This window comes from Rutilus rutilus (assembly GCF_951802725.1).
Source record: "Rutilus rutilus genome assembly, chromosome: 4".
NCBI lineage: Eukaryota > Metazoa > Chordata > Actinopteri > Cypriniformes > Leuciscidae > Rutilus > Rutilus rutilus.
Window position 1 is genome coordinate 41688855 of NC_140212.1, and position 26025 is coordinate 41714879.

The 26025-nt window shown below is 38.9% G+C and overlaps 1 protein-coding gene across 1 annotated transcript in view; it reads left to right on the forward strand.

Moving 5' to 3' along the window:
* The window catches only part of LOC311289271 (NLR family CARD domain-containing protein 3-like), a 72467-nt gene extending 53747 nt beyond the window's left edge, over window positions 1-18720 (forward strand). Inside the window, exons 8-10 of the mRNA XM_084407110.1 lie at window positions 13451-13624; window positions 16313-16486; window positions 18092-18720. Of these exons, the coding sequence (XP_084263236.1) occupies window positions 13451-13624; window positions 16313-16486; window positions 18092-18098 (355 nt within the window). The 3' untranslated portion in view covers window positions 18099-18720. The remainder of the gene's footprint in view (window positions 1-13450; window positions 13625-16312; window positions 16487-18091) is intronic.
* Window positions 18721-26025: the final 7305 nt, after the last annotated feature.

A 26025-nucleotide genomic window follows, 5' to 3' on the forward strand; every position in this document is an offset into this window, starting at 1 on the left:
CTGATAAAAAAAAAGCGAGCTGGTATCGCCGGCGATACCGCCGACCTCAGGGGGTTAAGTCTGTATGATCATAAATGACAGAGTATTTTAAGTTTATTTTGCTGCTGTGTGAAAAAATCCAGCAAAACGCACCGGTGCGTTTGTCCACCCCTAAGGGTTAAAAGCTGATTTACTCTATTTTGATCGCTACCATAGACATCAGTGTTTATATTTGCAGCAGAGTTTATCTCACAGGAACAGTAATCTCTACAATGGTAACACTAGAAATGCATAACACATTATCTTCAGAAATGATTCAGAAAATTCATTATTCAACGCATTATTACACAGAACGTAACTTGAAATATAATTATATTCATAAATGACTGTTAAAACATCCCAAAACAGCACCCAAACCTTGCAAATACCTACCTCATTAATTATACAAATACAACAGCCAATGGCAAGTCTCCAGCAGCAGACCTTTCAATATGTTATTTTTGTGTTAGTAGCTTTATTTATTCAAATTACAATATGCAGTTTGTGTGTAAGTATATGGATATATATATATAAAAATCATGCAATTCATTTAGTTAAGCATACAGTATTATTTATACGTAAATCCTTTGCGCAGCTGCGCATTGCATGCGATCTCAGAATCAAATTTTGGTGGTTTTGTACAGCAAAGATATGGATATAAGAAAGTGGTTTAAAGATTCGTCGTTGACAAAGACGACTTTGACCAACAACAACGTGTGTGGAGCCGACTCTGGAGCTAATGAGATGGTAGGAATGGATAATTTGTCTAATGAGACACAAGTTCACAGCGTAGACAGAGCAGCGGGTGTAATTATGAATGGGCCTACTACTAGTGACGTGATCGCCGTTGCTGTGACTGGGCCAAAGCTGCAGGCCATTGATGATCTTGGAAATATTTTTTTATTGCAGTATGGTATGCATTGCTTTTATTATTGTTGTGTTGTTGGTAGAAACCAGGAGCTTTTGTGACTCATGTTTATGAAGTGTAGAGTCATAAATCAAATTGGTTTTGGTGTAGTTTTAGGTTGGACTTGTAATGATATACGTTACGTTGATTGTGCCTGTTACTCAAGAAAGCCACTAAATGGCACTGTATTGTGTATGTGACGAACAATGCAGATTAACAAAAAATATAGGCTACTAGCTAAATGTGAAAATGTTAAGAGAAAATAAACAGAGACGTTGAGATCATACGGTGAAGTATTTTATTTGAATAATTGAACAAAACAAGACTATTGTGGTCTATTTTAGTTATAGCCTAATATGGGTTGTTGTTTTGGTCTGTCTCAGATCATTAAAAAAAGTGTGCCCCCCTATGAAAATTAAATGCCCCCCCATTTGGTTTGTTCTGGTGACGGCCCTGCTTCTATGATAATTTGAAATATTGCATCACAGAAATGATACTATTATGAGGTTGAAAAGAACTTTTGTGAAGCTGTTTCATGACAACTCTCTCTGGGTCAGTGGCAGCGGCAACACAGATTTAAAATGTTGTGATATGATTTTGTCAAAGGTTTAATTGATAGACAAATTGGAAGAAGATTGTGTGGGTGTTTGAATGGAGATCACAGTATTTTAAATATGAATCATGCAGCTCTACTGTCTTGTCTCTCTCTCAGCATATGAGTAGCACAAGGACTTTTCAGTGCATTCAGTCTCTCTTCGCTTCCAAGCGTCCACTTGATATGGATATTTCGACACTCATAGAGAACGACACTGTGACGAGGGGGGCGTGGTTTTGCGGAGTCTGTAGCGGGAGAGAGAGGACGGAACAGAGCGGAGCGTAAGACCGGATATAAGCCGGAGTGGGAGAGAGGAGAGAGAGACGAGCTGGGACCTCGTGTGTGCTGCTGAGAAGCTGACAAAAGTCATCAAGAGAATATTCTGAGTTATTGTGTTTTGTGGCTTGTGCACGGTGAACGCGCTTTGTGCGCACCTTTTTGTTTTGTTTGTGAGAAACGTGAATAAAGCGAGCGTCCCAGCTCAAGCCGACCCCTGTCTTCTTCCTTCCTTATTATTCCTGAATTGAACCTCATCACACTGGTGCCGAAACCCGGGAAGGAAGAAGATCGCCGCCGCCATGCAGTCCCCGCCAAGTACGCCATTTGCGGACATCATCCAGTCGCTCACCGGTCTTCACCAAGAGCAACACCAACACCTGCTGGCGATCAAGGAGGAGCAAGACAAACGGTTCGAGGCGCTCCTCCGATCCCAGCATGAAGACCACGAGCTGTTCCGGAGCTGGGTAAACTGGGAGGTTCGGGCCATCCCCTCATCTAAAGACAGTCCATCCCCTCTGCCTCTCAACAAGATGGGACCCTAGGATGACCCGGAGGCATTTCTGGACTTATTTGAGAAATCGGCAGAGGATCGGGGATGGCCCACTGAGGACTGGCCAATGCGGCTTATCCCTCTGCTGTCTGGGGACGCGCAGATAGCCGCACACCAACTGCCAGTCCAGAATCTCCTGGTCTACCGGGACCTCATGCGTGCCATCCTCCAGCGGGTCGGTCGGACCCTGGAGCAACATCGACAGCGGTTCAGGACCCTAACCCTGGAAGAGTCCGAACGACCCTTTGTGATAGCACAGCAGCTCCGGGACTCCTTCCGCAAATGGTTGATGGCCGACAGAAGAGACGTCGAGGATGTGATCGATCGTGTGGTACTGGAGCAGTTCGTGGCCAGACTGCCTAGGAAGACTGCACAGTGGGTCCAGTGCCACCGCCCGACGTCGCTGAACCAGGCCATCCAGCTGGCGGAGGACCAGATGGTGGCGTGCCGAGGGGTCGGCGAACCCCTACCATCTGCATCTCTCTCTCTCCCCTTCTTCTCACTCTCTCTCCAAACCTGTCCCACTCCCCAGGTCACGCGGAGGGCTCCCGCCGAAGCCAGCGCCGAGATGGAGAACGGGCTATTCGGCAGAGCCAACAGCTGCGCCCAGGGCTCCTCCCAGGGGAGGAAGCTCGACCACTGGATTTTTCACACCGCAAAGTCCAATGCCGCTCTCTCCACGCCAATCACTTGACCCGCTTCCAGCCGCCAGGGCGGCGGTAAAGACTGGGCCAGCCTGCTGGCGCTGCGGGGACCCAGGACATTTCATTGACCGGTGTCCGGTGATGGAGTTGGGGACATTGATCCGGGTCCCCGACACGCCACAGGCTGCCCTCGATCAAGCTGGCCTATACCAAATACCAGTGAGTATCAAGGGGGGTACATATCAGGCTTTGGTGGATTCAGGATGTAACTAATCCTCCATACATCAAAGCCTGATTCAGATTAGGGCATTGGATAATACAGGGTGGCCGCGGGTCCTTAAAAAGTCTTAAAATGTCTTAAATAAAGTTTTCCTAATAAAAGGCCTTAAAAAGTATTAAAATGTCTTAAATTCAGATTCGATAGGTCTTAAATATTTCTGGTCACGTTACCGCTAAAATTTCTCCAGTCTGACGGACCTAATGTCCGTCAAATAACCAAGCATTGAATCACGAGAATGATTCAGATTTTATTACATAAACAGCTATTGATAATGATAATGTAGGCTTTTTCTGGTAACGCTGTTTCGTTATTTCAAATGTAGGCGCGTTGCGCGTGGCAAGCGCGCTCATAATGTAAGAGACGCCGGCGCGACCACAACATTGCCCAACATCAAATGGCAAACGTAAAATGCAAGCGGAACGAAACTGCTCGTTATTGTGTGGTTGAAGGACCGTTTATCAGTTTGGACCAGTTCAGCGCGAGCCGATCGTGATCATGCGACACTGTTACTACACAGCGCTAATAAGAGATGCAGTAAAGAAAGCATTTTAATTCGCCACAGAACTGACAGAAGTAATATCATCGCTACGAGATCTAGTGAGAAGCATTCATATTTCTCCGTTATTAACGGATCAAACAGCGCTGACGTGGAAACCTGGAAGAAACACTGTGCCATGAATTAACTATCCAGTGTCCACAGATCAGCAACATTCACCATGGATTTACTGTAGTAACAAGTTTGGCAGGAATAGTTGGCTATAATGCCTTCAAGTAACACGTCGATTTTATTTTGACATTATGAATACAATTGCTGCCCTCAAATGTTAATCAGAACTAAAATAAACCTTTGTTTATAACTACTACAATATGACATTTCATTTTTTCCAAGGAGCTGTTTTGTTTTATATATGCTCCTAAGAAGAGTCAATTATAGCTCTAGAATTGCTCAAAGTAAAAAAAAAAGATCATACTTTATGATGTTAGTTTTAATATAAAAAAGAATAAAAAAATTAAATCAAGGAAATTTCTCTGGCATTTATTTCTTTATGCTGCATCAAAAACGTACCGAACCGAACCGTGACACAAGTGTATCGTATCGAACTGAACCGTGAATTTTGTGAACCGTTACACCCCTAATATATACGCATGTAATATAATGTGTATTTACATCACAGGTTTGGTCTTAAATTTCATTCAAAGTGGCATTAAAAAGGTCTTAAAAAGTCTTAAATTTAACTTGTTCATATCTGTAGACACCCTGTAATAGCCGCATGGTTAGGGTTCGGTGTGTGCACGGGGAAGTGGTGAAGTATCCTATTTTGCCTGTGGATATTCAATTTAGGGGAGAAAAGCATAGAATAGAGGTGGCATTTAACCCGCACCTCCGGCATCCGATAATTTTGGGTACTAATTGGCCTTCATTTAATAAATTATTGGGGTATTTCTTGGGGGAAAAGAGATGAGAGTAGAATAGCGGTCGCACAGTTGGGAGAGGCTGAGCCGGAACCTCTGGAGCCTGTTTCTGGGGAACAGAGTGCTCTGGAGTGAACCATCCTCACTGAGCATGATGATTTTCCCCTGGAACAGTCCCAGGATGAAACGCTGAAAAATGCATTTGATCAGGTTCATTCTATCGACGGCCAGCTTCTTCATCCTGATCAACCGCTCTCCTACCCTTATTTTTCAATTTTAAAAGATAAGTTGTATCAGGTGACCCAAGACGCCCAGACAAAACAAGATACAACTCAGTTATTGATACCTAAAAGCCGTCGGGAAATGCTTTTCCAGGCGGCTCATTGTAATCCAATGGCCGGGCATTTAGGACAAACGGCTACACTAAACCGTCTCATGGCCTGGTTCTTTTGGCCGGGCATTCACGAGAATGTGCGCAGGTGGTGCGCGTCTTGTCGTGAATGTCAGTTGGTGAATCCCCCGGCCACCCCAAAAGCACCATTGTGCCCCCTACCATTAATGCAGGTCCCCTTCGAACGAATTGGTATGGACCTCATCGGGCCATTAGAACGGTCAGCGCGGGGACACCGCTTTGCATTGGTCCTGGTGGACTATGCAACGCGGTATCCTGAAGCAGTGCCGCTCCGCAGTATTTCCGCTAAGAGCGTGGCGAGTGCACTATTTCAACTAAAGAAATTCTCACCGATCAGGGCACGGGGTTTATGTCACGTACGATTCACGAGCTTTACGAATTATTGGGCATTAAATCGATTCGAACCAGTGTCTATCACCCTCAAACGGACGGGTTGGTTGAACGGTTTAACCGCACGTCAAAATCCATGATTCTTAAGTTCGTACACAAAGAAGCCAAAAATTGGGATAAGTGGTTAGAACCCCTCTTGTTCGCTGTACGGGAGGTCCCGCAAGCCTCCACGGGGTTTTCCCCCTTCGAGCTTCTCTATGGACGTCAGCCCCGTGGGGTGTTGGACGTCCTTAGAGAGACTTGGGAGGACGGACCTTCTAATAGCAAAAATGACCTGAGGACAAAACTCCACACTTTGGGGCGGCTATCAATGGAGAATTTGTTACAGGCACAGGACAGACAGAGTCGGTTGTACAACAGGGGGTCTAGACTGCGTCAATTTACACCGGGAGATAAAGTGCTTGTATTACTCCCTACTTCTAGTTCAAAATTACGCGCGAAGTGGCAAGGACCCTTCGAGGTCACACGGCCTCAATTATCTCAGCCTCAATTAATTCAGCCTCAATTATCACCCCGCAAGAACAATTACAGTGCTTTACAACTATAGAACAAAAAGAGTTAAATAAACTTATCACTTCATCTAAAACAACAACATGTTTATTAGATCCTATACCAACTAAGCTACTGAAAGAAGTGTTACCTGTAGTGGAAGAGCCTCTCCTCAATATTATTAACTCGTCTTTATCTTTAGGTCATGTTCCAAGAACATTTAAACTGGCAGTTATAAAACCTCTCATTAAGAAACCACAATTAGATCATAATAACCTAGCAAATTATAGACCCATTTCAAATCTTCCATTTATGTCTAAAATATTAGAAAAAGTGGTGTCCGCTCAATTGTGTTCTTTCTTGCAAGAAAATGATATCTATGAAAAGTTTCAGTCTGGTTTCAGGCCGCACCATAGCACTGAAACTGCGCTCGTTAAAATCACAAATGATTTACTTTTAGCTTCTGACCAAGGCTGTATCTCAATACTAGTTTTACTTGATCTTAGTGCTGCGTTTGATACTATAGATCACACAATACTCTTAGATCGACTACAAAATTATACTGGTGTTCAAGGACAAGGATTAAGCTGGTTCAGATCATACTTATCTGACCGCTACCATTTTGTCTATTTAACCCTCTGAGGTCGGCAAACGCGCCCCCGCGTTTTGCTGGACTTTTTTTACATTGTAGCACTTTAAACTTAAATTACTCCGTCATTTATGGTCATACAGAAAAAATAAATATAAAAAAAGAATCTGTGATATTTCTACTTTTGTATGTGTCCACTTACAATCAAATCAAAACATTGTGCTTTTGAAAAATAAAGAAAATAAACAGGCTGTGCGTTCTGCCTCTCCGTCGCGGTGAACTTTTTTTTCTTGAGCATGTCTATAAACTGAAACAAAACTCAGCGAATACTTGTCACACATTTATGAGCCATATACCTTTATAAACATTTAAGTGTGTACTTTTAAATGATCGGATTCAAACTGAAAATAAATATTCTCTGTTTAAGTAATTTGTATAAAACCAACAAGATGTCCAGCTTCTCAAACGCTTCCTAATTACTTTTAATTTGACCACGCCCACTCGCGCAAAAGATATTCACATGCAAATCTCCACATGGAACGCGAACGCGCTCATTACCTCAAAAACAAAACACTTCATCAGTCTCTGCTTTTCGTCGAGTTTGAAAGACGTGAGTTACATTGGCTTTACCCCAGAAGAAGAACGCGATTTCAAGACAAGAAAGATAAGGTAAGAAATTCTTACATATTAGTTTGTTATTGTTGCATAAATTTCACATTGCAGTTGAACTGTTGCTAGATATATGGTGAATATTATAATATTTAGACCCGTGTTTACTGTTACTGTGTTTGTGGATATCTGCTCAAACGTAGATATGTATATGGTAGGCCTAACCATAATGTTTTATATTTGAGCACGATCGCGTTTGAATGTATCATATTTTTTATCGCGATCGCGTTTGAATGCATCATATTTTGGAAAAGCAAAACGCTCCAAACGGCTTCATGTTTTACTATTATCTCATTTCATATCATCATAACGAATGGAAACATTTGAAGTAACATGATAATCAATATATTTTTCTCTAGCTTAGTTGTTACTGAAATCTTTTTGAAAATGTATATAGGCTGCTATATTGTTATTATTTTATGCAGCACTGCGCATAGCCTATACCTACAAGGCACAACAAACCTTGTGTTCATTATATAATATATTGTTGGAAACATTTGTGTGAGTGTGTGTATTCTGTGAATTTTAAAAAGCAATTTTAACCAGAAAAATCTCAAATGTATTCCCCAAATCGTGCAGGCCTTTCTCTTGATATCAGTATGTTCACTTTTTTTTTTTTTTTTTTTTTTTTTTTCTCAGGGCCCAGATGCCACTGAGTCCTGCTGACTTCAACATTCACAGTACATGTCTCTGTACATGAACATGGTAAAGTGAAAATCAAACACCTTGGAAATGAAAGGTATGTACAATGTTTTTAGGAATGGCACAAAGGTCTCTTTCTTTGGATCATTGTTATCAATAAGTGTTTTTTTTTTTTTTTTGTTGTGTATCTTTGGATTATGTTGTAAATAAATCCAAACAATTTTAAAAGCCATTCTTTTTTTAATCTCCTCATTCTTTGTGCAAGGTTGGTCAGAATGATGGGCCCTGATAAGCTCCTAATAGGGCCATTAGGGAGTGTCTTTGTCTTTCTCAGGTGTAAAAATCCTTACATATTAATGAGATGATCCGCCCCTTCGCATATTGCTTTTTCACACAAAACACGTCGTAAAATTTTTAAATCAATATATTGTCTTCTCTGAATGAGCAGTCAGGGTGATTTTCACATAGTTTTAGAGCAAATATTCTAGGCTACGTCATACAATTTTCAAAAGTCTTGTGAAGAAATAATCAGTATGGGTTTCATGGCCTTATTTCAGTGAGAATTTTTTTTTGTATTTTCACAAACCACGCATAAATGTCATTATCTCAAAACTACAAACTTTTACACACATGCTGTTGATATATTATTGTAGCAGAGTTTGTGCTGAATACAGTGTAATTAGACTTTAGCCATGAAAATGTCACAAGTAACAGAAATAAGCACAAATGTCAGAGCATGTCAGAACACCTCCAGGGCCCAGAAAACAGCTCAGACCCCAGAGGGTTAAATGGAGAAAAATCGATCATAACTCCAGTAAACTATGGAGTGCCGCAGGGATCTGTGTTAGGCCCTCTGTTATTCTCAATATATATGCTGCCACTTGGAAATATTATAAGGAAACATGGAATTAGTTTCCATTGTTATGCTGATGACACTAAAATATATATATTTCATCACGGCCAGATGAAAACGCTAAATTATCCAAATTGACAGAGTGTGTTAAAGATATAAAAGATTGGATGACGCGTAATTTTCTTTTATTAAATCCAGACAAGACCGAGGTACTAATCACCGGTTCAAAAAACCGCCCACAAAACCTCTCGCAATACAACTTTAACATCGTAGGATGTCCTGTTACTTTATCCTCTACAGTAAAAGACCTGGGTGTTATACTCGATTGCAACCTGTCTTTCGAAAATCATATTTCATATGTTACAAAAACTGCCTTTTTCCACCTTAGAAACATTGCTAAGCTACGTAATATGCTATAAGTTTCTGATGCAGAAAAGTTAGTTCATGCATTCATGACCTCGAGACTAGATTACTGTAATGCTTTATTAGCCGGTTGTCCTGCATCCTCAATAAACAAGCTACAGTTAGTCCAAAATGCCGCCGCTAGAGTTCTTACTAGATCAAGAAAATATGATCATATAACACCGATTTTATCATCACTGCATTGGTTACCTATAAAGATCCGTATTAATTACAAGGTATTGCTACTGACTTATAAAGCCCTAAACGGCTTAGCTCCAGTCTATTTAACAGATCTTCTATCGCCCTATAATCCATCGCGCTCTTTAAGATCACTTAATTCAAGGCTTTTGATCATACCTAGGATATCCAGAACCACCAAAGGAGGGAGAGCATTTTCACATTTAGCTCCAAAACTCTGGAATAGCCTTCCTGATAGTGTTCGTTGCTCAGACTCGCTATCCCAGTTTAAAACTAGATTAAAGTCGCATCTCTTCAGCCAGGCATTCATATAATATTTGTAATCTTACAGTTCAAATTACAATCCGGCCTCTAGTTAATAAACGCCAGAGGAGAACTGGCCCCCGACTGAGCCTGGGTTCTCCCAAGGTTTTTTTTTTCTCCATTGGGTCACCTAATGGAGTTTTAGGACACCATTAGGTCACTTGATGGAGTTTTTCGGTTCCTTGCCACTGTTGCCTTTGGCTTGCTCAGTTGGGGATATTCTGGGGATATTTAATTTGATTTTATCAATCAATAAATTCCACTAGAAACAAACCTTGTTGTATTATTTTAATTTAATACTGTGAAGCTGCTTTGATACAATCTGTATTGTGAAAAGCGCTATACAAATATACTTGACTTGACTTGACTTGACACGGCGAGTTGGTGATCTCAACTATGAGGTAGCTCGAACGGATAGGGGAGGAGCACATCAAATATACCACCTCAACCTGCTAAAAAAATGGTCTGAGGCAGAATCAGTGATGCTGGCGACGGTAGTGAGTGGGGAGGAGGATCTCGGTCCAGAAGTGAATTCAAAGTCTCAATCTCTCGCTCTGGCCCCTGGAGGAGACCAAATCTCATCCTCGCAGCTCATTGATATAAAATCAATGCAAGCAGATTTTGCTGATGTGTTTTCACCCCTGCCTGGTCGAAACGAATCTCATTCAGCACCATGTTGAGACCGAGCCGGGCGTGGTTGTTCGCAGCCAGCCGTATAGATTACCAGAACACAAGAAAAAAGTGGTTCAAAGTGAATTAGAAGCAATGCTAGAAATGGGAGTGATAGAAGAATACAACAGTGACTGGGCAAGCCCGATAGTTTTAGTTCCTAAAACGGACGGCTCAATACGGTTCTGTGTGGATTACAGAAAGGTGAATGCTGTGTCGAAATTCGACGCATATCCAATGCCTAAGGTTGACGAATTGCTTGATCGACTAGGTACTGCTCGTTTTTATTCGACACTGGACTTAACCAAGGGTTATTGGCAGATCCCCTTGTCTCCCATGACCAAAGAAAAAACAGCTTTCACAACGCCGTTCAGATTACACCAATTTATTACTCTTCCGTTCGGGTTGTTCGGGGCTCCAGCAACCTTTCAGCGTCTGATGGACAGAATTCTCCGGCCGCATGCTGCATATGCCGCTGCATACCTAGATGATATCATCATTTATAGTGGTGATTGGCAGCGACATATGCAGCAGTTGCGCGCTGTACTGAAGACGCTGAGAAGGGCTGGGCTCACGGCAAATCCGAAGAAGTGTGCAATTGGGCGGGTGGAAGTAAGATATCTGGGCTTTCACTTGGGTCATGGACAGGAGCGCCAACAAATTGACAAGACGGCAGCAGTTGTGACTTGTCCAAGACCCAAGACCAAAAAGGAGGTTAGACAGTTCCTGGGGCTGGCGGGTTATTACAGAAGGTTTGTACCTAATTTTTCGGACACCGTCAGCCCGCTGACTGATTTAACTAAAAAGGAGGCACCAGATATGGTTCAGTGGATGGAGCAGTATCAGCAGGCTTTCACCCAGATAAAGGCTGCTCTGTGTGGCGGTCCGCTCTTACATGCTCCTGACTTTTCTCTCCCCTTTATTCTACAGACAGACGCGTCGGACAGGGGGTTGGGCGCCGTCCTGTCCCAGGAGGTGGAGGGTGAAGAGCGGCCGGTGCTGTACATCAGTCACAAGCTCTCTAAGAGAGAGACGATGTACAGCACCATAGAGAAAGAGTGTTTGGCCATCAGATGGGCCATTCTCACCCTCCGCTATTACCTCCTGGGGTGGGAGTTCACCCTCTGTTCGGACCACGCCCCCCTGCAGTTGCTCCACCGCATGAAAGATACCAACGCGCGGATCACCCGTTGGTATCTAGCTTTACAACCCTTTAAATTTCAGGTGATCCACAGGCCGGGTGTACAGATGGCTGTAGCCGATTTCCTCTCCAGGAGGGGGGCGGGAGGCTGCAGACCGGATGGCTGTAGGTGGTGGGTGTATGTGGCGAGGGGGGCGTGGTTTTGCGGAGTCTGTAGCGGGAGAGAGAGGATGGAACAGAGCGGAGCGTAAGTAGGTCAAGTGCAGATGATGAACACCTGTGTCTGATTTCAGAAACTGCCGTGGAGAGACCGGATATAAGCCAGAGTGGGAGAGAGAGAGACGAGCTGGGACCTCGTGTGTGCTGCTGAGAAGCTGACAAAAGTCATTGAGAGAATATTCTGAGTTATTGTGTTTTGTGGCTGTGCTTGTGCACGATGAACGCGCTTTGTGCGCACCTTTTTGTTTTGTTTGTGAGAAACGTGAATAAAGCGAGCGTCCCAGCTCAAGCCGACCCCTGTCTTCTTCCTTCCTTATTATTCCCGAATTGAACCTCATCACAGACACATTTCATCCTCTGTTGGAACCCTCTTGTATGCCCTGAGGATGGTCGTTTGACCGAAAGCTTGGTTATTAAGGCGAGACACTACAGGTGAATAGGGTAAAAATTTTAACTAGCAGATATCACCATGAAACTTTCCCAGTTGATTACCTACATTAAGATGAGAAAAAAAAGTATTACAAGTTTTCTGTAATTTAATGTTTAAATATGCAAATCAGGCAATATCTAATCAAATATGCACTAATTTGCATATATTTAAAAAAACGATATCTGAGTATTGGATAAAGCCAGGTTAAAAATAATTTTTTCATTGTGTTCACATATTAGATGGGAAAAAAATTACAGAGGGATTTATGGATATCTACTTTTGTTATCCTGTAAATCAGAAAATACTGAAATGATTTTCGCCATGTTTTTTGGAATAAAATGTTATATAAATCAGGCTAGGAATAATATATTTACAAATCCCTCTGTAAATGTCTTCAAAATATAACTAGGTACAAGTCTGGAAAGTTTGGTGTATATAGGTGCTACTGAAGTGGAGATTTCGTACTTGGAGTATGAGAGAAAGGTCATTTTGAGAAAACGGGCTTTAAAGATTTTTCCTCAGCCAATGAGATTGCACATTCAGCCCTTTTACTTTCACGATTGGTTGCTGATAAAAAGGAAATGACCATATTTGGATCCGACAGGATTGTACACAAGAGAGAGAGCTTCCTAACGGTGCTTCTGATGACAGGCTGACGGCAGAGATCGCGGAGCAGCACGTTGATTAAGAACGCGAACTTTTGTTGAATTTATGAGAAATCTACAGACGCAAACAGACAAAGTGTAATAAAATAAAGACCTAAATGTGTATTTCGGACTTTTTTTCAACACAAGTCTGAAAGAAGACATGTTATTGTTATTGTATGTTATTGTAGGCAAATATCCGAAAGCTTGGTTTCCTCCCAAGCATATTTTATAAAATATAAAATGTTATTGTAGACAAATATCCCCAAATCTCAAAATTGACCAGTAAAAAAAAAACTATGTTTTTGCCTGCCGTGTCTCGCCTTAAATTTGCTTAAAGGATTCAAGTGTGCAAACAGTTTTATTTTTTGAGATCCTCTGTTGGAACAAAAGTGGCTTCTGTCAACCTCGTCTATAAGCAAAAAAAGTGTTGTTTTTTTTCTCCAAACTCTTACACACACACATTCCTTAAAATGTTTACAAATACATTAAGCACACACACACACACACACACACACACACACACACACACACACACACACACACACACAAACAGACACGTTGGGTTTCCATGTTTTATGGGGACTTACCATAGAAATAATGATTTTTATACTGTACAAACTGTACATTTAATCCCCTAATCCTATTTTTTATTTTTTAAGTGTTATGTTTATATCTGGATAAAGGCTTAATGTGTGTCATTGTTCTCTACAGGTTGTATGATTGTGGTGTCACAGATGTAGGTTGTGCTGCTCTGGCTTCAGCTCTGAGATCAAACCCCTCACACCTGAGACAACTGAAATTGTCTGTGAATAAACTAGGAGACTCAGGAGTGAAGCTGTTCTCTGCTGTACTCGCGAATCCTCACTGTAAGCTGGAGGAACTGTGGTAAGATCATCTTTACTATAAATACTGAATAAGGATTAATATGTACAGTAGATAGTGCATACAATATATCTTTGGTGTAAGCCCCATCCGGTGGTTCAGTGACAGATTCCTGCTTGAACTGTCAGATCCTGCCGGCGGTAGAAGGCAGAGGTGAGGAGTCTCCCTGAAGAGGAATATTTACAACTTCACATATTATTATCCCCAAAAGAAAGTAAAACTAACAGTTAAATAAACCGAACGAACTACAAACCAGACAACAGATGCAGGATACAGTGAAGAGGTTTTTTTAAATTAAAAATGTTTGCTGTAAATCAACTTGTCTTGTAATGCTTGTGCAAACAGACCCTTGTAAAAGTGTGAACATTTCCTCAAAATGTGTGTCTGCAGCTGACAAGAGGAAAGGGATGTGTTTCACCTGAACCAGGACTGTCACCATATCAGATTTATCACTACATGATTATCATGGCCAAAATAACACACAATAACAATATATCACCATATCTATGGAAATCTTGAAAAAAAGAATAATAATGCTATCAGTCAAATTCATCTTTACTTTGTTTATTTTGTGTTATTCTTGAAAAAGAAGAATCACTCCATCACATACGAAAAGGAACAATTACACTTAATGGGGACCAGTTTATCATAAGTATACAGTAACACAGCGCTTATAACTCATTTTCAAACTATTAGTTTATAGTTAATGAATAGTATATAATAGTATATAAACTGTAGTTAATATATTAAGAGACTATATACAAATAGTGAGGTGTTCGTTCACTGTCACTGTAATTAACAAAGTGTTATCGTTTAATTAGCTATTGTGTAAAAAGTTAGATAATGCTTTGTTAACAACGTATTAACCATAAATATTTATCACTTTAGATTAGGTCACAGAAAATCTGAAAATTTCATTAAGTGCTTTAATACAAGTACCTTAATAAATTAAGTACCTTTATTGGACATTAATTACATTAATATTAAGAGTTCCTTATAATGTTTACAAATACATTAAGCTCACAAACACACACACACACACACACACACACACACTCACTCATTCACTCACTCACTCACACACTAGGGCTGGGACGATGCACCTATCTCCCGATACTTGAGTGCCGATACGATATGTATTGCGATTTTTAAGAATTGTGATTCTACAATATTGCGATTCGATATTGCAATGTATTGTGATTTGTTTTTAACACTCGACTATGAGGAAAAGTTAAATCATACACTTATGCAGACCGTATATTATGTATAAGATGAGTTATATTTACAAAAACAATTTATCACATCTTTCTGAGTTTTATTTCATAAGCATCATACAATACTACATTCTCTTGAATGAATAAATCAATAGCAAATAAATGTTTTAAGTCACTTGTTGCCACCTAGTGGCGAAACAATGTAATCGATACATGCGTTAGTTTAAGCACCAAGTTTCTATCAAAAGCTGATTTACTCTATTTTGATCGCTACCATACACATCAGTGTTTATATTTGAACTTTAAACTTTTATCCCAGTACTTCTATGATAATTTGAACTATTGTATCACAGAAATAATTAAACAATTGTGAGGTTTAAAAGACCTTTTAAAAGACCTTTTGTTAAGCTGTTTCATGACAACTCTCTCTGGGTCAGTGTCAGTGCCAACACAGATTTAAAATATGCTAAAATATGCAATATGATTTTGTCAAAGGTTTTATAGACAGACGAAATGGAATAAGATCTTGTGGGTGTTTGAATGGAGATCACAGTATTTTAAAGATGAATCGTGCAGCTCTACTCTCTTATCTCTCTCTGTCAGCATATGAGTAGCGTGAGGGCTTTTCAGTGCTTTCAGTCCAGAAGCTCAAAATTATAGTATTTGGAAGAAAATTATTGTACACAAGTCAAATGTACAGAATACAGCTATTTATTGACCAACAACTTTTTGACATGACATGAAAATTACTTTTGCTAAAATATTGACCTCAGCTTGAAAAAAAAACTGACTTAAGCGGAAGGAGCATTAACTTTTCTTTTTCTTTTTTTTCTTCTTGCAAAACATACAGAGATGACATGTTAATGATATACAACTTTTGTATACAATGCACAAAAAGAACATTAACTTGTGCTCATGAGAGAGTCATTCTCCACGATGATTGGCTGAGAAGACATAACGTGAGATGGAAGACATGCGTAACACTACGTTCACAATCTTCTCACGGTGGACGTAGAATCCACTGCTAGATCAATGAATATAGAATTCCTGTTATTACAACGACCATCATTTGAAGTGTCACAATTCTGAAATTATCATACATTATTTTTTCATTATTGATTGTAAATCGTACAGAGGTCAAAATTATCGTACAAATACCATAATTAGCGTGCGTCTGTGCGTTTTTTTCTCCCAGCCCTAACACACACACACACACATTCCTTAAAATGTTTAAAAATACATTAAGCACACACACACGTTAGGTTTCCATGTTTTATGAGGACTTTCCATATAAATAATGATTTTTATACTGTACAAACTGTATTTTCATTCCCCTAATCCTAACTGATGTATTTTAACAACATTAACTAATTAGTATTTGTTTATATATCATATTAACAGCATTATGTTATTTATTTTTTAAGTGGTCATGTTTATCTTTGGATATATGCTTAATGTGTGTCATTGTTCTCTACAGGTTGAGTAAGTGTGGTGTCACAGATGAAGGTTGTGCTGCTATGGCTTCAGCTCTGAGATCAAACCCCTTACACCTGAGATATCTGGATATGTCTAAGAATGAACTAGGAGACTCAGGAGTGCAGCTTCTGAAGGAGCTGAAGGATGATCCACATAATAAACTGGAGACACTAGAGTAAGAATAGTATTTAACAATTTTCTTCATATTTTCATTTTCATTTAAATTTCAAATGGCTGATTTACTCATTTGAAATAAAAGTAAAAGAACTTTAAACTGTTCAATATGAGTTTAATTCTGCTCATGTTGTTGTGACTGATTGTGAAAATAATATTAATGTTATTTTCAGATTTTCCCCTTTAACTGTCTCTAGGCATCTTTACACAGCCGAGTTAAGGCTGCTCTAAAGCGGCTCTGTGTCTTCTCAAATGGCGCTTTTCCACTGCATGGTACGGTACGGCTCGGTTCGGTTCGGTACGGCACGCTTTGGCGCTTTTCCACTGCATGGTATGGTACGGCTCGGTTCGGTACGGCTCACTTACGGCGCATTTCCACTGCATGGTAAGGTACGGTACGGCTCGCTTCGGCTCGCTTTAAATGGTACCACCTCTGTTGAGGTTCCAAGCGTACCGTACCGATACTAAAATGTGACGTGAAAACACTGCAGATTACTGATTGGTCAGACAGAAACATCACTACCAGCATCATTGTATTTACGACACGAGACACTAAACCCGCTAGATTTAAATAGCCAGTAGACAACAGCCAACGCTGTAGCACTTGTTTTAAAAGTACTTGTTTTACTTGTTTTAAAAGAGTATAAACTTCAAAAAAAGAAATGGCTGAATCGTGTTCAGTGGACGAGGTGCGTACTTTCCTCTCGTTGGTTGCCGAGAAGCGGATGGGGAAACACGGAATGAAAAATTCGCATTTAATATGATGATGTCTGCAGTAAAGACGGCAACTATAACGATCAGTCCCACCCACTTTGAAGCGGTACTAACTGCAGTGGAAAAGCAACCGAGCTAAAGCGAACCGAACCGTGCCGTACCGAGTCGAGTCGTACCACGCAGTGGAAAAGCAAAGCGAGCCGAACCGTTCTGCGCCGAGTCGAACCGTACCGAGCCGTACCATGCAGTGGAAAAGCGCCAAAAGTGCTGTGTAAAGACACAAATGGCGCATAAAAGCAAACTTAAAATATGACGGGTCTGACTCACCTCAGCCCCTAGTATCAAAGATGACTCTGATATTGTTTTGGTTCAGTGTAAATATATATATATAAATATAAATATAAAAAGAAAAAAACGTTTGAGCTGTTTATTATGACAAACATCAAAGCGTGAGATAGCTATAGCATGCAGAGGAAATTTAAAATTACGTATTTTTATTTATCTTGATTTTTTTTTATCTTATTTTTTAAGTATTTAATTATTTTTAAATTCATTTTATAACACTTTGTTTTCTGTGCAGATTTTTCTGTTTAAAAGACGCCTGATGTGTGTGATAATCTGAGATTTGGGTTGTTTGTTACTAACTGATATTACATTTGTAGTGGAGTGTAATGATAATTTCTGCTGGTTCTGTATCAGCTGTCCGTTATGTGAAAGTGACCTTTCATGTGCTTTTGATTTTGTAAAGTGACTTTGAGCATCAGATAGAAGCTATTTTTATCATGTTTGAGAATTAATTAATATAGATTATCTAGTTAGTTTTCTTAAGAAAAGATGTGACAGACGTAATATCTCATACTGCATATGTGACTGTATATGTGTTTTATTTTAGGTATTAGATGACAGTCTGATCTTCTGATGATCATGAGGCAACAGAATCAACAGAGACTAAAGATACAGTGACTTCACTGTTATAAATTAAGACCTCTTCCAGACCTGATGAGAAGGCAGTGAAACACCTTTTATTTATTTATTTTAAAAAAACATATTCCACAGCAGCAAATTACAGTTTCTCATTCATAGATTAACCATTTTATTTGTATAAACGCACAGTAACTAAAAAAGCTTGGAGTTTTGTTTTAAAGAGCCTGAATATCTTTGTGTTTTTGTTGCACCAGTAAAGGGAGACCAAGAAATATAAATGTTTCATAATTATGAGTAGAAGATAAAACAGTTCAAGCTCACTTTTGGGTTCCGTCACTTGCGTGTGTCTTGCTTCGGACTTGACTGACGTGACGGGGTCAGTCTGTGTAATCCCCCCCCACCACACGCGTGCACACACAAACCAAAAAAGAGCTTAACAATGAGAAAACTACACACACTTTGCAAGCAATATGAATTCATAACCTGCAGTTCTCCTACCTAGCATAACATTTAAAAGTATATGTAGGTGCATGCCAGGCATGATGCACACCTTTTAGATGTTTGATATTTAATAAAATAAACTGTCAAATCATGTGTAAATATTGCTATTTTTTCAGTAGGTGTACTGCATGATCTCATTTATCATTATATATCAATGTAACACTACTGTTAAAGGCGCATAAAACAACAAGAACTGGGCTCCAGCAATTGATGGTGAGTTGGCTGCATTTTCTCTGGTATTTCTACAGAAACTATAATTTGTGTCACAGTGCCTCCAAAAATGTAGCTGTAAGGTTTAGTGAAGACTCAAACAGGTAAGCAGGGGTGTGAAGTAACGAATTACAAATACTCACGTTACTGTAATTAAGTCGTTTTTTGCAGAAATTGTGCTTTTTTGAGTAGTTTAAAAATTGTGTAATTTTACTTTTACTTGAGTACATTTTAAGTGATGTATCAGTACTTTTACTCCGCTATTTTCCTTCTGTTTGTGGTCGTTACTCGTGACATGCTTGTTATAATTTTATTTTTATCCATCAACGTGATTGGATCGAGTAATCGGTCTCGTGACTGTCATCAAATCAAATTAAGCATAGAAAACTTTAACCGCCTATTCCTGCTGTTACTCGTGACTGCTGTGGAAGTGCATTCTTCAAGCATCAATTCAATCCAGATATCAGCGTCTTCCTCTAATATGCTAAGGTACATTTCACATTTCTGCTTAATATGATATTTATATAGGCTGGCCTGTCTACAGGGCCTGACATTTGGTGTGAGGTTGGGGGTATTGCGTGACGAGTTCATAATGCGGTGAATTCCCGCTCCCATTTACTTCACAATCACATTATAGAGAGACGCCTGTCACGATTTGTGCACTGCCGCGTCTCGCGCTCATCATGCCGCCAGATTCAGTATGCAGTGCCCCTTATGAACCATGGCGTTAACTTGAACTGCATTTCTGTCAGTGCGTGACTACAGCTCGTTAATAAACAAAGTTTTTTGATTGATCAATTTCATACAATCCGTCTTCATTTGGCACTTGCGCAAAAACATTTTTCATGTTCAACTTTTGTTTTTTTGTGTGTGGATGCTGCTGATAAAACAGCTTCGCCGAGACTACAAAGAGACATGCATTTGTGTGTGTGTGTGTGTGTTTGTTTCTTTTGTAAAAGTTTCCCGGATATAATTTCCCTATTTAATGCACAATTTTCCTTACAAATTATATTATCAGCATTACAATGTGAGTAAATGTAGCCGTGTAAAATGTAAGGGATGATGCCACCCTTCTAGATCAATGTGCATTTACGTTTTAATAGTAACATATTTAATAGCATGGAATTACAGTGTAATTAGTGTTAGCCTACTATCTTAGCCTTTTTCAGTGCATTAGGTGAGGTAATCTGATAATATTAGTGATTCTCATTTATCAAAACACTAAAATTGGTACCGTTTTGGAGAGAAATTTAGTATTTTTTAATCTCTCTATTAGAGGTGGGCGATATATCGTTTAGACGATAATATCCAAATTGTCTGGACGATATGCAAAATTGGGATATCGAATATTTCATCATTTGTACAATCCGACCCCCCAAACATGAAAAGAGCTGAAGGAAGTTAACCCTCTGGGGTCTGAGCTGTTTTCTGGCCCTGGAGGTGTTTTGACATGCTATGACATTTGTGCTTATTTCTGTTACTTGTGACATTTTCATGGCTAAAGTCTAATTACACTGTATTCAGCACAAACTCTGCTACAATAATATATCAGCAGCATGTATGTAAAAGTTTGTAGTTTTGAGATAATGACATTTATGCGTGGTTTGTGAAAATACAAAAAAAATTCTCACTGAAATAAGGCCATGGAACCCCTACTGATTATTTCTTCACGAGACTTTTGAAAATTGTATGACGTAGCCTCGAATATTTGCTCCAAAACTATGTGAAAATCACCCTGACTGCTCATTCAGATAAGACAATATAATGATTTAAAATTTGTACAACGTGTTTTGTGTGAAAAAGCTTTATGCGGGAGGTCATTAATATGTAAGCTTTTCTCACCTAAGAAAGACAAAGACCCACCCCTAATGCCCTATTAGGAGCTATCAGGCCCTGTCATTCTGAGCAACCTTGCACAAAGAATGAGGAGATTTAAAAAAGAATGGCTTTTTTATTGTATGGATTTATTTAACACAACATAATCCAAAGATACACAACAAATGACAAAAAAACACTTATGAAAACAATGATCCAAAGACAGAGACCTTTCTGCCATTCCTAAAAACATTGTACATACCTTTCATTTCCAAGGTGTTTGATTTTCACTTTTACAAAGTAAAGATCCGCACACCGGAGAGCTCCCATTCACAAATTTATTTTAAGTGTGACGTTTCGGGCCTTTACGGCCCTTCCTTAGTCATGAACATGAACATACTGATATCAAGAGAAAGGCCTGCACGATTTTGGGAATAAATTTGAGATTTTTCTGGTTAAAATCGCTTTTTAAAATTCACAGAATACACACACACACACACACACACACAAATGTTTCCAACAATATAAAATATAATGAAAACTATTCATGTCATTATAAATGTGAAAAAAGTCAAACTCAGTGAGTGAATATAACAATAGCAGCCTGTAATCTTCCAAAAGATTTCTTACCTTACATCTTTCTTGTCTTCAAATCGCGTTCTTCTTCTTCGGAGGTAAATCCAATGTAAGCTCAGGTGCGCCTTTCAAACTCGATGAAAAGCAGACTTGTGAAGTTTTTTCGTGCTTTGTGTTTGAGGTAACAAGCGCTTTCGCGTTCCATGTGGAGATTTGCATGTCAATCTCTTTTGCGCGTGTGGGCGTGTTCAAATTAAAAGTAATTAGAAAGCGTTTGAGAGGCTGGACATCTTGTTGGTTTTATACAAATTCCTTAAACAGAGAATATTTGTTTTCAGTTTGAATCCGATCATTTAAAAGTACACACTTAAATGTTTATAAAGGTATATGGCTCATAAATGTGTGACAAGTATTCGCTGAGTTTTGTTTCAGTTTATAGACGTGCTCAAGAAAAAAAAGTTCACCGCGACAGAGAGGCAGAAATCACACCCTGTTTATTTTCTTTATTTTACATAAGCACAATGTTTTGATTTGATTGTAAGTGGACACATACAAAAGTAGAAATATCACAGATTTTTTTATATATTTCTTTTTTCTGTATGACCATAAATGACGGAGTAATTTAAGTTTATTGTGCTACAATGTTAACCCGTTAACCGTTGCCAGTGCACTGAAGCGTTTTTTTTATTATTTAGTTCAAAGTTACTATCAGATTCAATGTTATACCTTGACAAACTATACATCATTAAAAAGATATAAGACTCAAGTTTCAGTATTTGACCACTATTGTATTCTGAGAAACTTATAGCGACAGTTATTTCTTAATTTGTGTCAGGAGTTATGAAATGAAAAACTAAGGCAATACCAGTCGTTAGTAACTATAATGCAGACAAAAGAAATGCATATTTAGAGCCATAACCAGGCTGGAGAGGTGTGAATGTGTGCATGGGGAGACTGAGACTGAATGGGGCTAGTTTGCACCACATAACAATAGAGACAATAGAAGATCAGTTGCATTTTAGAGTCTAATCAAAATTAAGTCATATGACATGATCTTGAAAAATATTTAACTAAATACAGAGTTATTTTTCAGAGTTAGACTTACCAGCTTCAGATTTTAAATCGTCGTTGTCGGGCGGAAACCTTGTATGTCCAAATTTGGTCAATTTCATATTTTTTCACCAATTGATGCTATTGGTCAGTCCCCACGTGGTTCTGTTATTTTTACAAATTATTAACCAATCTAAAGTGTTGAAAATAGCTTGAGAGTAAATCTCTTAACTCCATTGGACACTTCAACTGTCTGAGAATCCTCGTAACTCCACCTCTTCTTCACTCCGCGGCGGGCGGGAGCCTCGCGGCATTTTGTCTCCTCAGGATTGAAAGTCGCAACGATTAAGAAATCCTCGTCGAGCACACGTAAAGCAAGCCTTAACTCTGATTTTATCTGTGTTAAACTATGATATCAGTTATTTATGGAGCTTAAAATATGACAATATGATTTGAATTGTGTAAATTTGAATTATTTACAAGTGAAATCTAATAAAATTTAATTTTAGGTGGTAGTTTAAATAGTTCTGAATTATATATTTTTTTAAACGAATATTGAACATTTGAAATTTAACAAATTGAAATGTTTTTATGGCTGAATTTTATAGACATGTATTTTCAAACAGCTAGTTTTTTTGTTCTGAATTCTTATACTGCAAATATTCAGTTTAAAAAAATACAGATTCAAGTTTTCAAGATGAAGAAATTCGGAACTTCAAATTCAGTTTTTATAAAATTCAGTCTCAAAAATTCAAACTCAAAATTTCAGATTTTACAGAAAGTAGGTCACAGGTCATCCACAGGGAAGAGTAAAGGATCTCAGATAAGTCAAACGGAGCATTTTGGCTGCACTGCAGTAGTTTTCTGCTGCAAACGCAGTGGTGTTTCAAGAGAATCCGTGTATCTTTCGTTCAGTCGTTTTTTTATTTAATATTAAGAGTAGAAAATGAGAAAACAGCTTGAGTATTAGATTTCTAATATTCTAGTAATAATAGTCAGCTGCAGCAGTTGCACGGAGCTTACAAAACTTAACGCGTGTATTGCAACTATAGGCTACATTAAATTTTCTCATCAAACAACTAGACTAATGAATGGTTTGGTACAACAGAAGAGCCTAGACAGGGCTTTCTCTCTGTGTAGACCAGCAGTTGGTCTGAATTTGCTATAACCTATAGCCTATTTTCTGGACTGTAGGCTAAGTCACGTTTTATCATGAAACACTCTGTGATTTATTCGAAAGTGACTCAGGCATAATGCATTTAACGTTAAATAATCTAAATGTTGACTTTCAAAAGTAGGCGCTCCAAGAAGGCTGTTCTCTGTATTTTGGTTCATTTTTGGTGCAGCGCATCATGTTGTTTTATTTATTTTTCAATGGCATGATATTTTGTAGTCATTTTGAACGTACACAAATAAAAATATACATTTTACTGTTTCGAATGATGTCATATTTTCTGTAGCCTGTGACTATAACAGAGTATTAAGTTATTTCCCAGCAGTGGAACAAATCCAAGTGATGGCACTCGCGCATTGCGCTCTCACACAACATAGTATCAGTTCTGTCATTGCTTCATATCGCAGACTGCTCATTATCAAAATAAAACACCGTCAACCAAACATATAAAAAGTTATTCTGACTAATTTAATTGGTCTGTTGTACAATATAAAGGGCAAGCTGTGCCGCACACAGTCCTACTTGTTATTCCAAACATTTCCCTTGCTGTGAAGACGCTGATTTAGCCTATACGTGTCATACAGATAATATGACATCATTCGAAACAGTAAAATGTATATTTTTATTTGTGTACGTTCAAAATGACTACAAAATATCATGCCATTGAAAAATAAATAAAACAACATGATGCGCTGCTTTAGCGCGTCTCGGTGTCTTTAGATCTTTCTGGCGCTCACCAAAATACAGCGAATAGCCTTCTTGGCGCGCCTACTTTTGAAAGTCAACATTTAGATTATTTAACGTTAAATGCATTATGCCTGAGTCACTTTCGAATAAATCACAGAGTGTTTCATGATAAAACGTGACTTAGCCTACAGTCCAGAAAATAGGCTATAGGTCATAGCAAATTCAGACCAACTGCTGGTCTACACAGAAAGAAAGCCCTGTCTAGGCTCTTCTTTTGTGCCGAGCCATTCTAGTTAGTCTAGTTGTTTGATGAGAAAATTAAATGTAGCCTATAGTTGCAATACACGCGTTAAGTTTTGTAAGCTCCGTGCAACTGCTGCAGCTGACTATTATTACTAGAATATTAGAAATCTAATACTCAAGCTGTTTTCTCATTTTTCTACTCTTAATATTAAATAAAAAAACGACTTAACGAAAGATACACGGATTCTCTTGAACCACCACCGCGTTTGCGGCAGAAAACTACTGTAGTGCAGCCAAAATGCTCTGTTCGACTTATCTGAGATCCTTTACTCTTCCCTGTGGATGACCTGTGACCTACTTTCTGTAAGATCTGAATTTTTGAGTTTGAATTTTTGAGACTGAATTTTATAAAACTGAATTTGAAGTTCTGAATTTCTTCATCTTGAAAACTTGAATCTGTATTTTTTTAAACTGAATATTTGCAGTATAAGAATTCAGAACAAAAAAAACTAGCTGTTTGAAAATACATGTCTATAAAATTCAGCCATAAAAACATTTCAATTTGTTAAATTTCAAATGTTCAATATTCGTTTTAAAAAATTCTAATTCAGAACTATTTAACCCTCTGGGGTCTGAGGGGTTTTCAAGGGCCCTGGAGGTGTTCTGACATGCCCTGACATTTGTGCTTTTTTCAGTTATTTATAAACATGTTAAAGGTGCATTGCGCAACTTTTCATGTTAAAAATACCCGTTTTCTAACCCATACATGCTTAAACAATTGCCTGATGGGCTGAATGAGCCCTTCTCTGATCACTGCGATTGCCTCTATAATCCTGTACAGTAAAATAAATAAGAGGGATTCGGGTCGGAATCTGAGACTGGGCGTGACGTCATGCGCGTTCACGGCACGCTCATATGTCTGGCAGGTTTGTGTATGCGCCGACGCCGCCATTCTCTGTAGAAAATGGATTCTAAGAGACCGGCTTGTAGTTCATTTCAAACACCAACGCAAACTCCACGTAAGATAAAAAAAAGAGAACTTTTGTCTAGTGCAACCAAAAGGTCCAAATTGGAGTCAGACAGGCGTCGGGGTAAGACGAGAGTAAACATAGGGAAGGCTTTCAACAAATGGAGAGATCTCCGGTCTGCTCTAGGGCTCAAACGGGATCCTCAGTTGGCTTTTTTCTTGATAAAAAGGTAAGATATATCCCATTCTCTAATGTCTGATACGGCCAATAATGACAATAAATGACGATCCATAAAATGTGTAATGCTTTAGCGTAAGCTAGATAAATGTACAATCGGAAATAGGTTTTACTAACTTGCCATTGTCAGTGATCAGGTTCAGAATGATTGTGATATAAAATGCTGATATATAAGTTAGATACTTAGACACAAATTTTGAGCAAATTACTGCTTAATTACGATGTACTGCTATTGGAATATGCTACTTAGCTGATCAATAAAACAGGCTAAACCCCCGCAAATCTTCGGCGGATTAGCCTGTTTGGCTTTTATGGTAACGTCATAGTGCCACTTGATTGTTTATTACCTTGAGACATTTGGGTGTACTTTGTTGACCGACTGTGTATGGTATGGTATCATGATTACTATTTTGAGCTTTTACAAAGTAATAACTTATATTG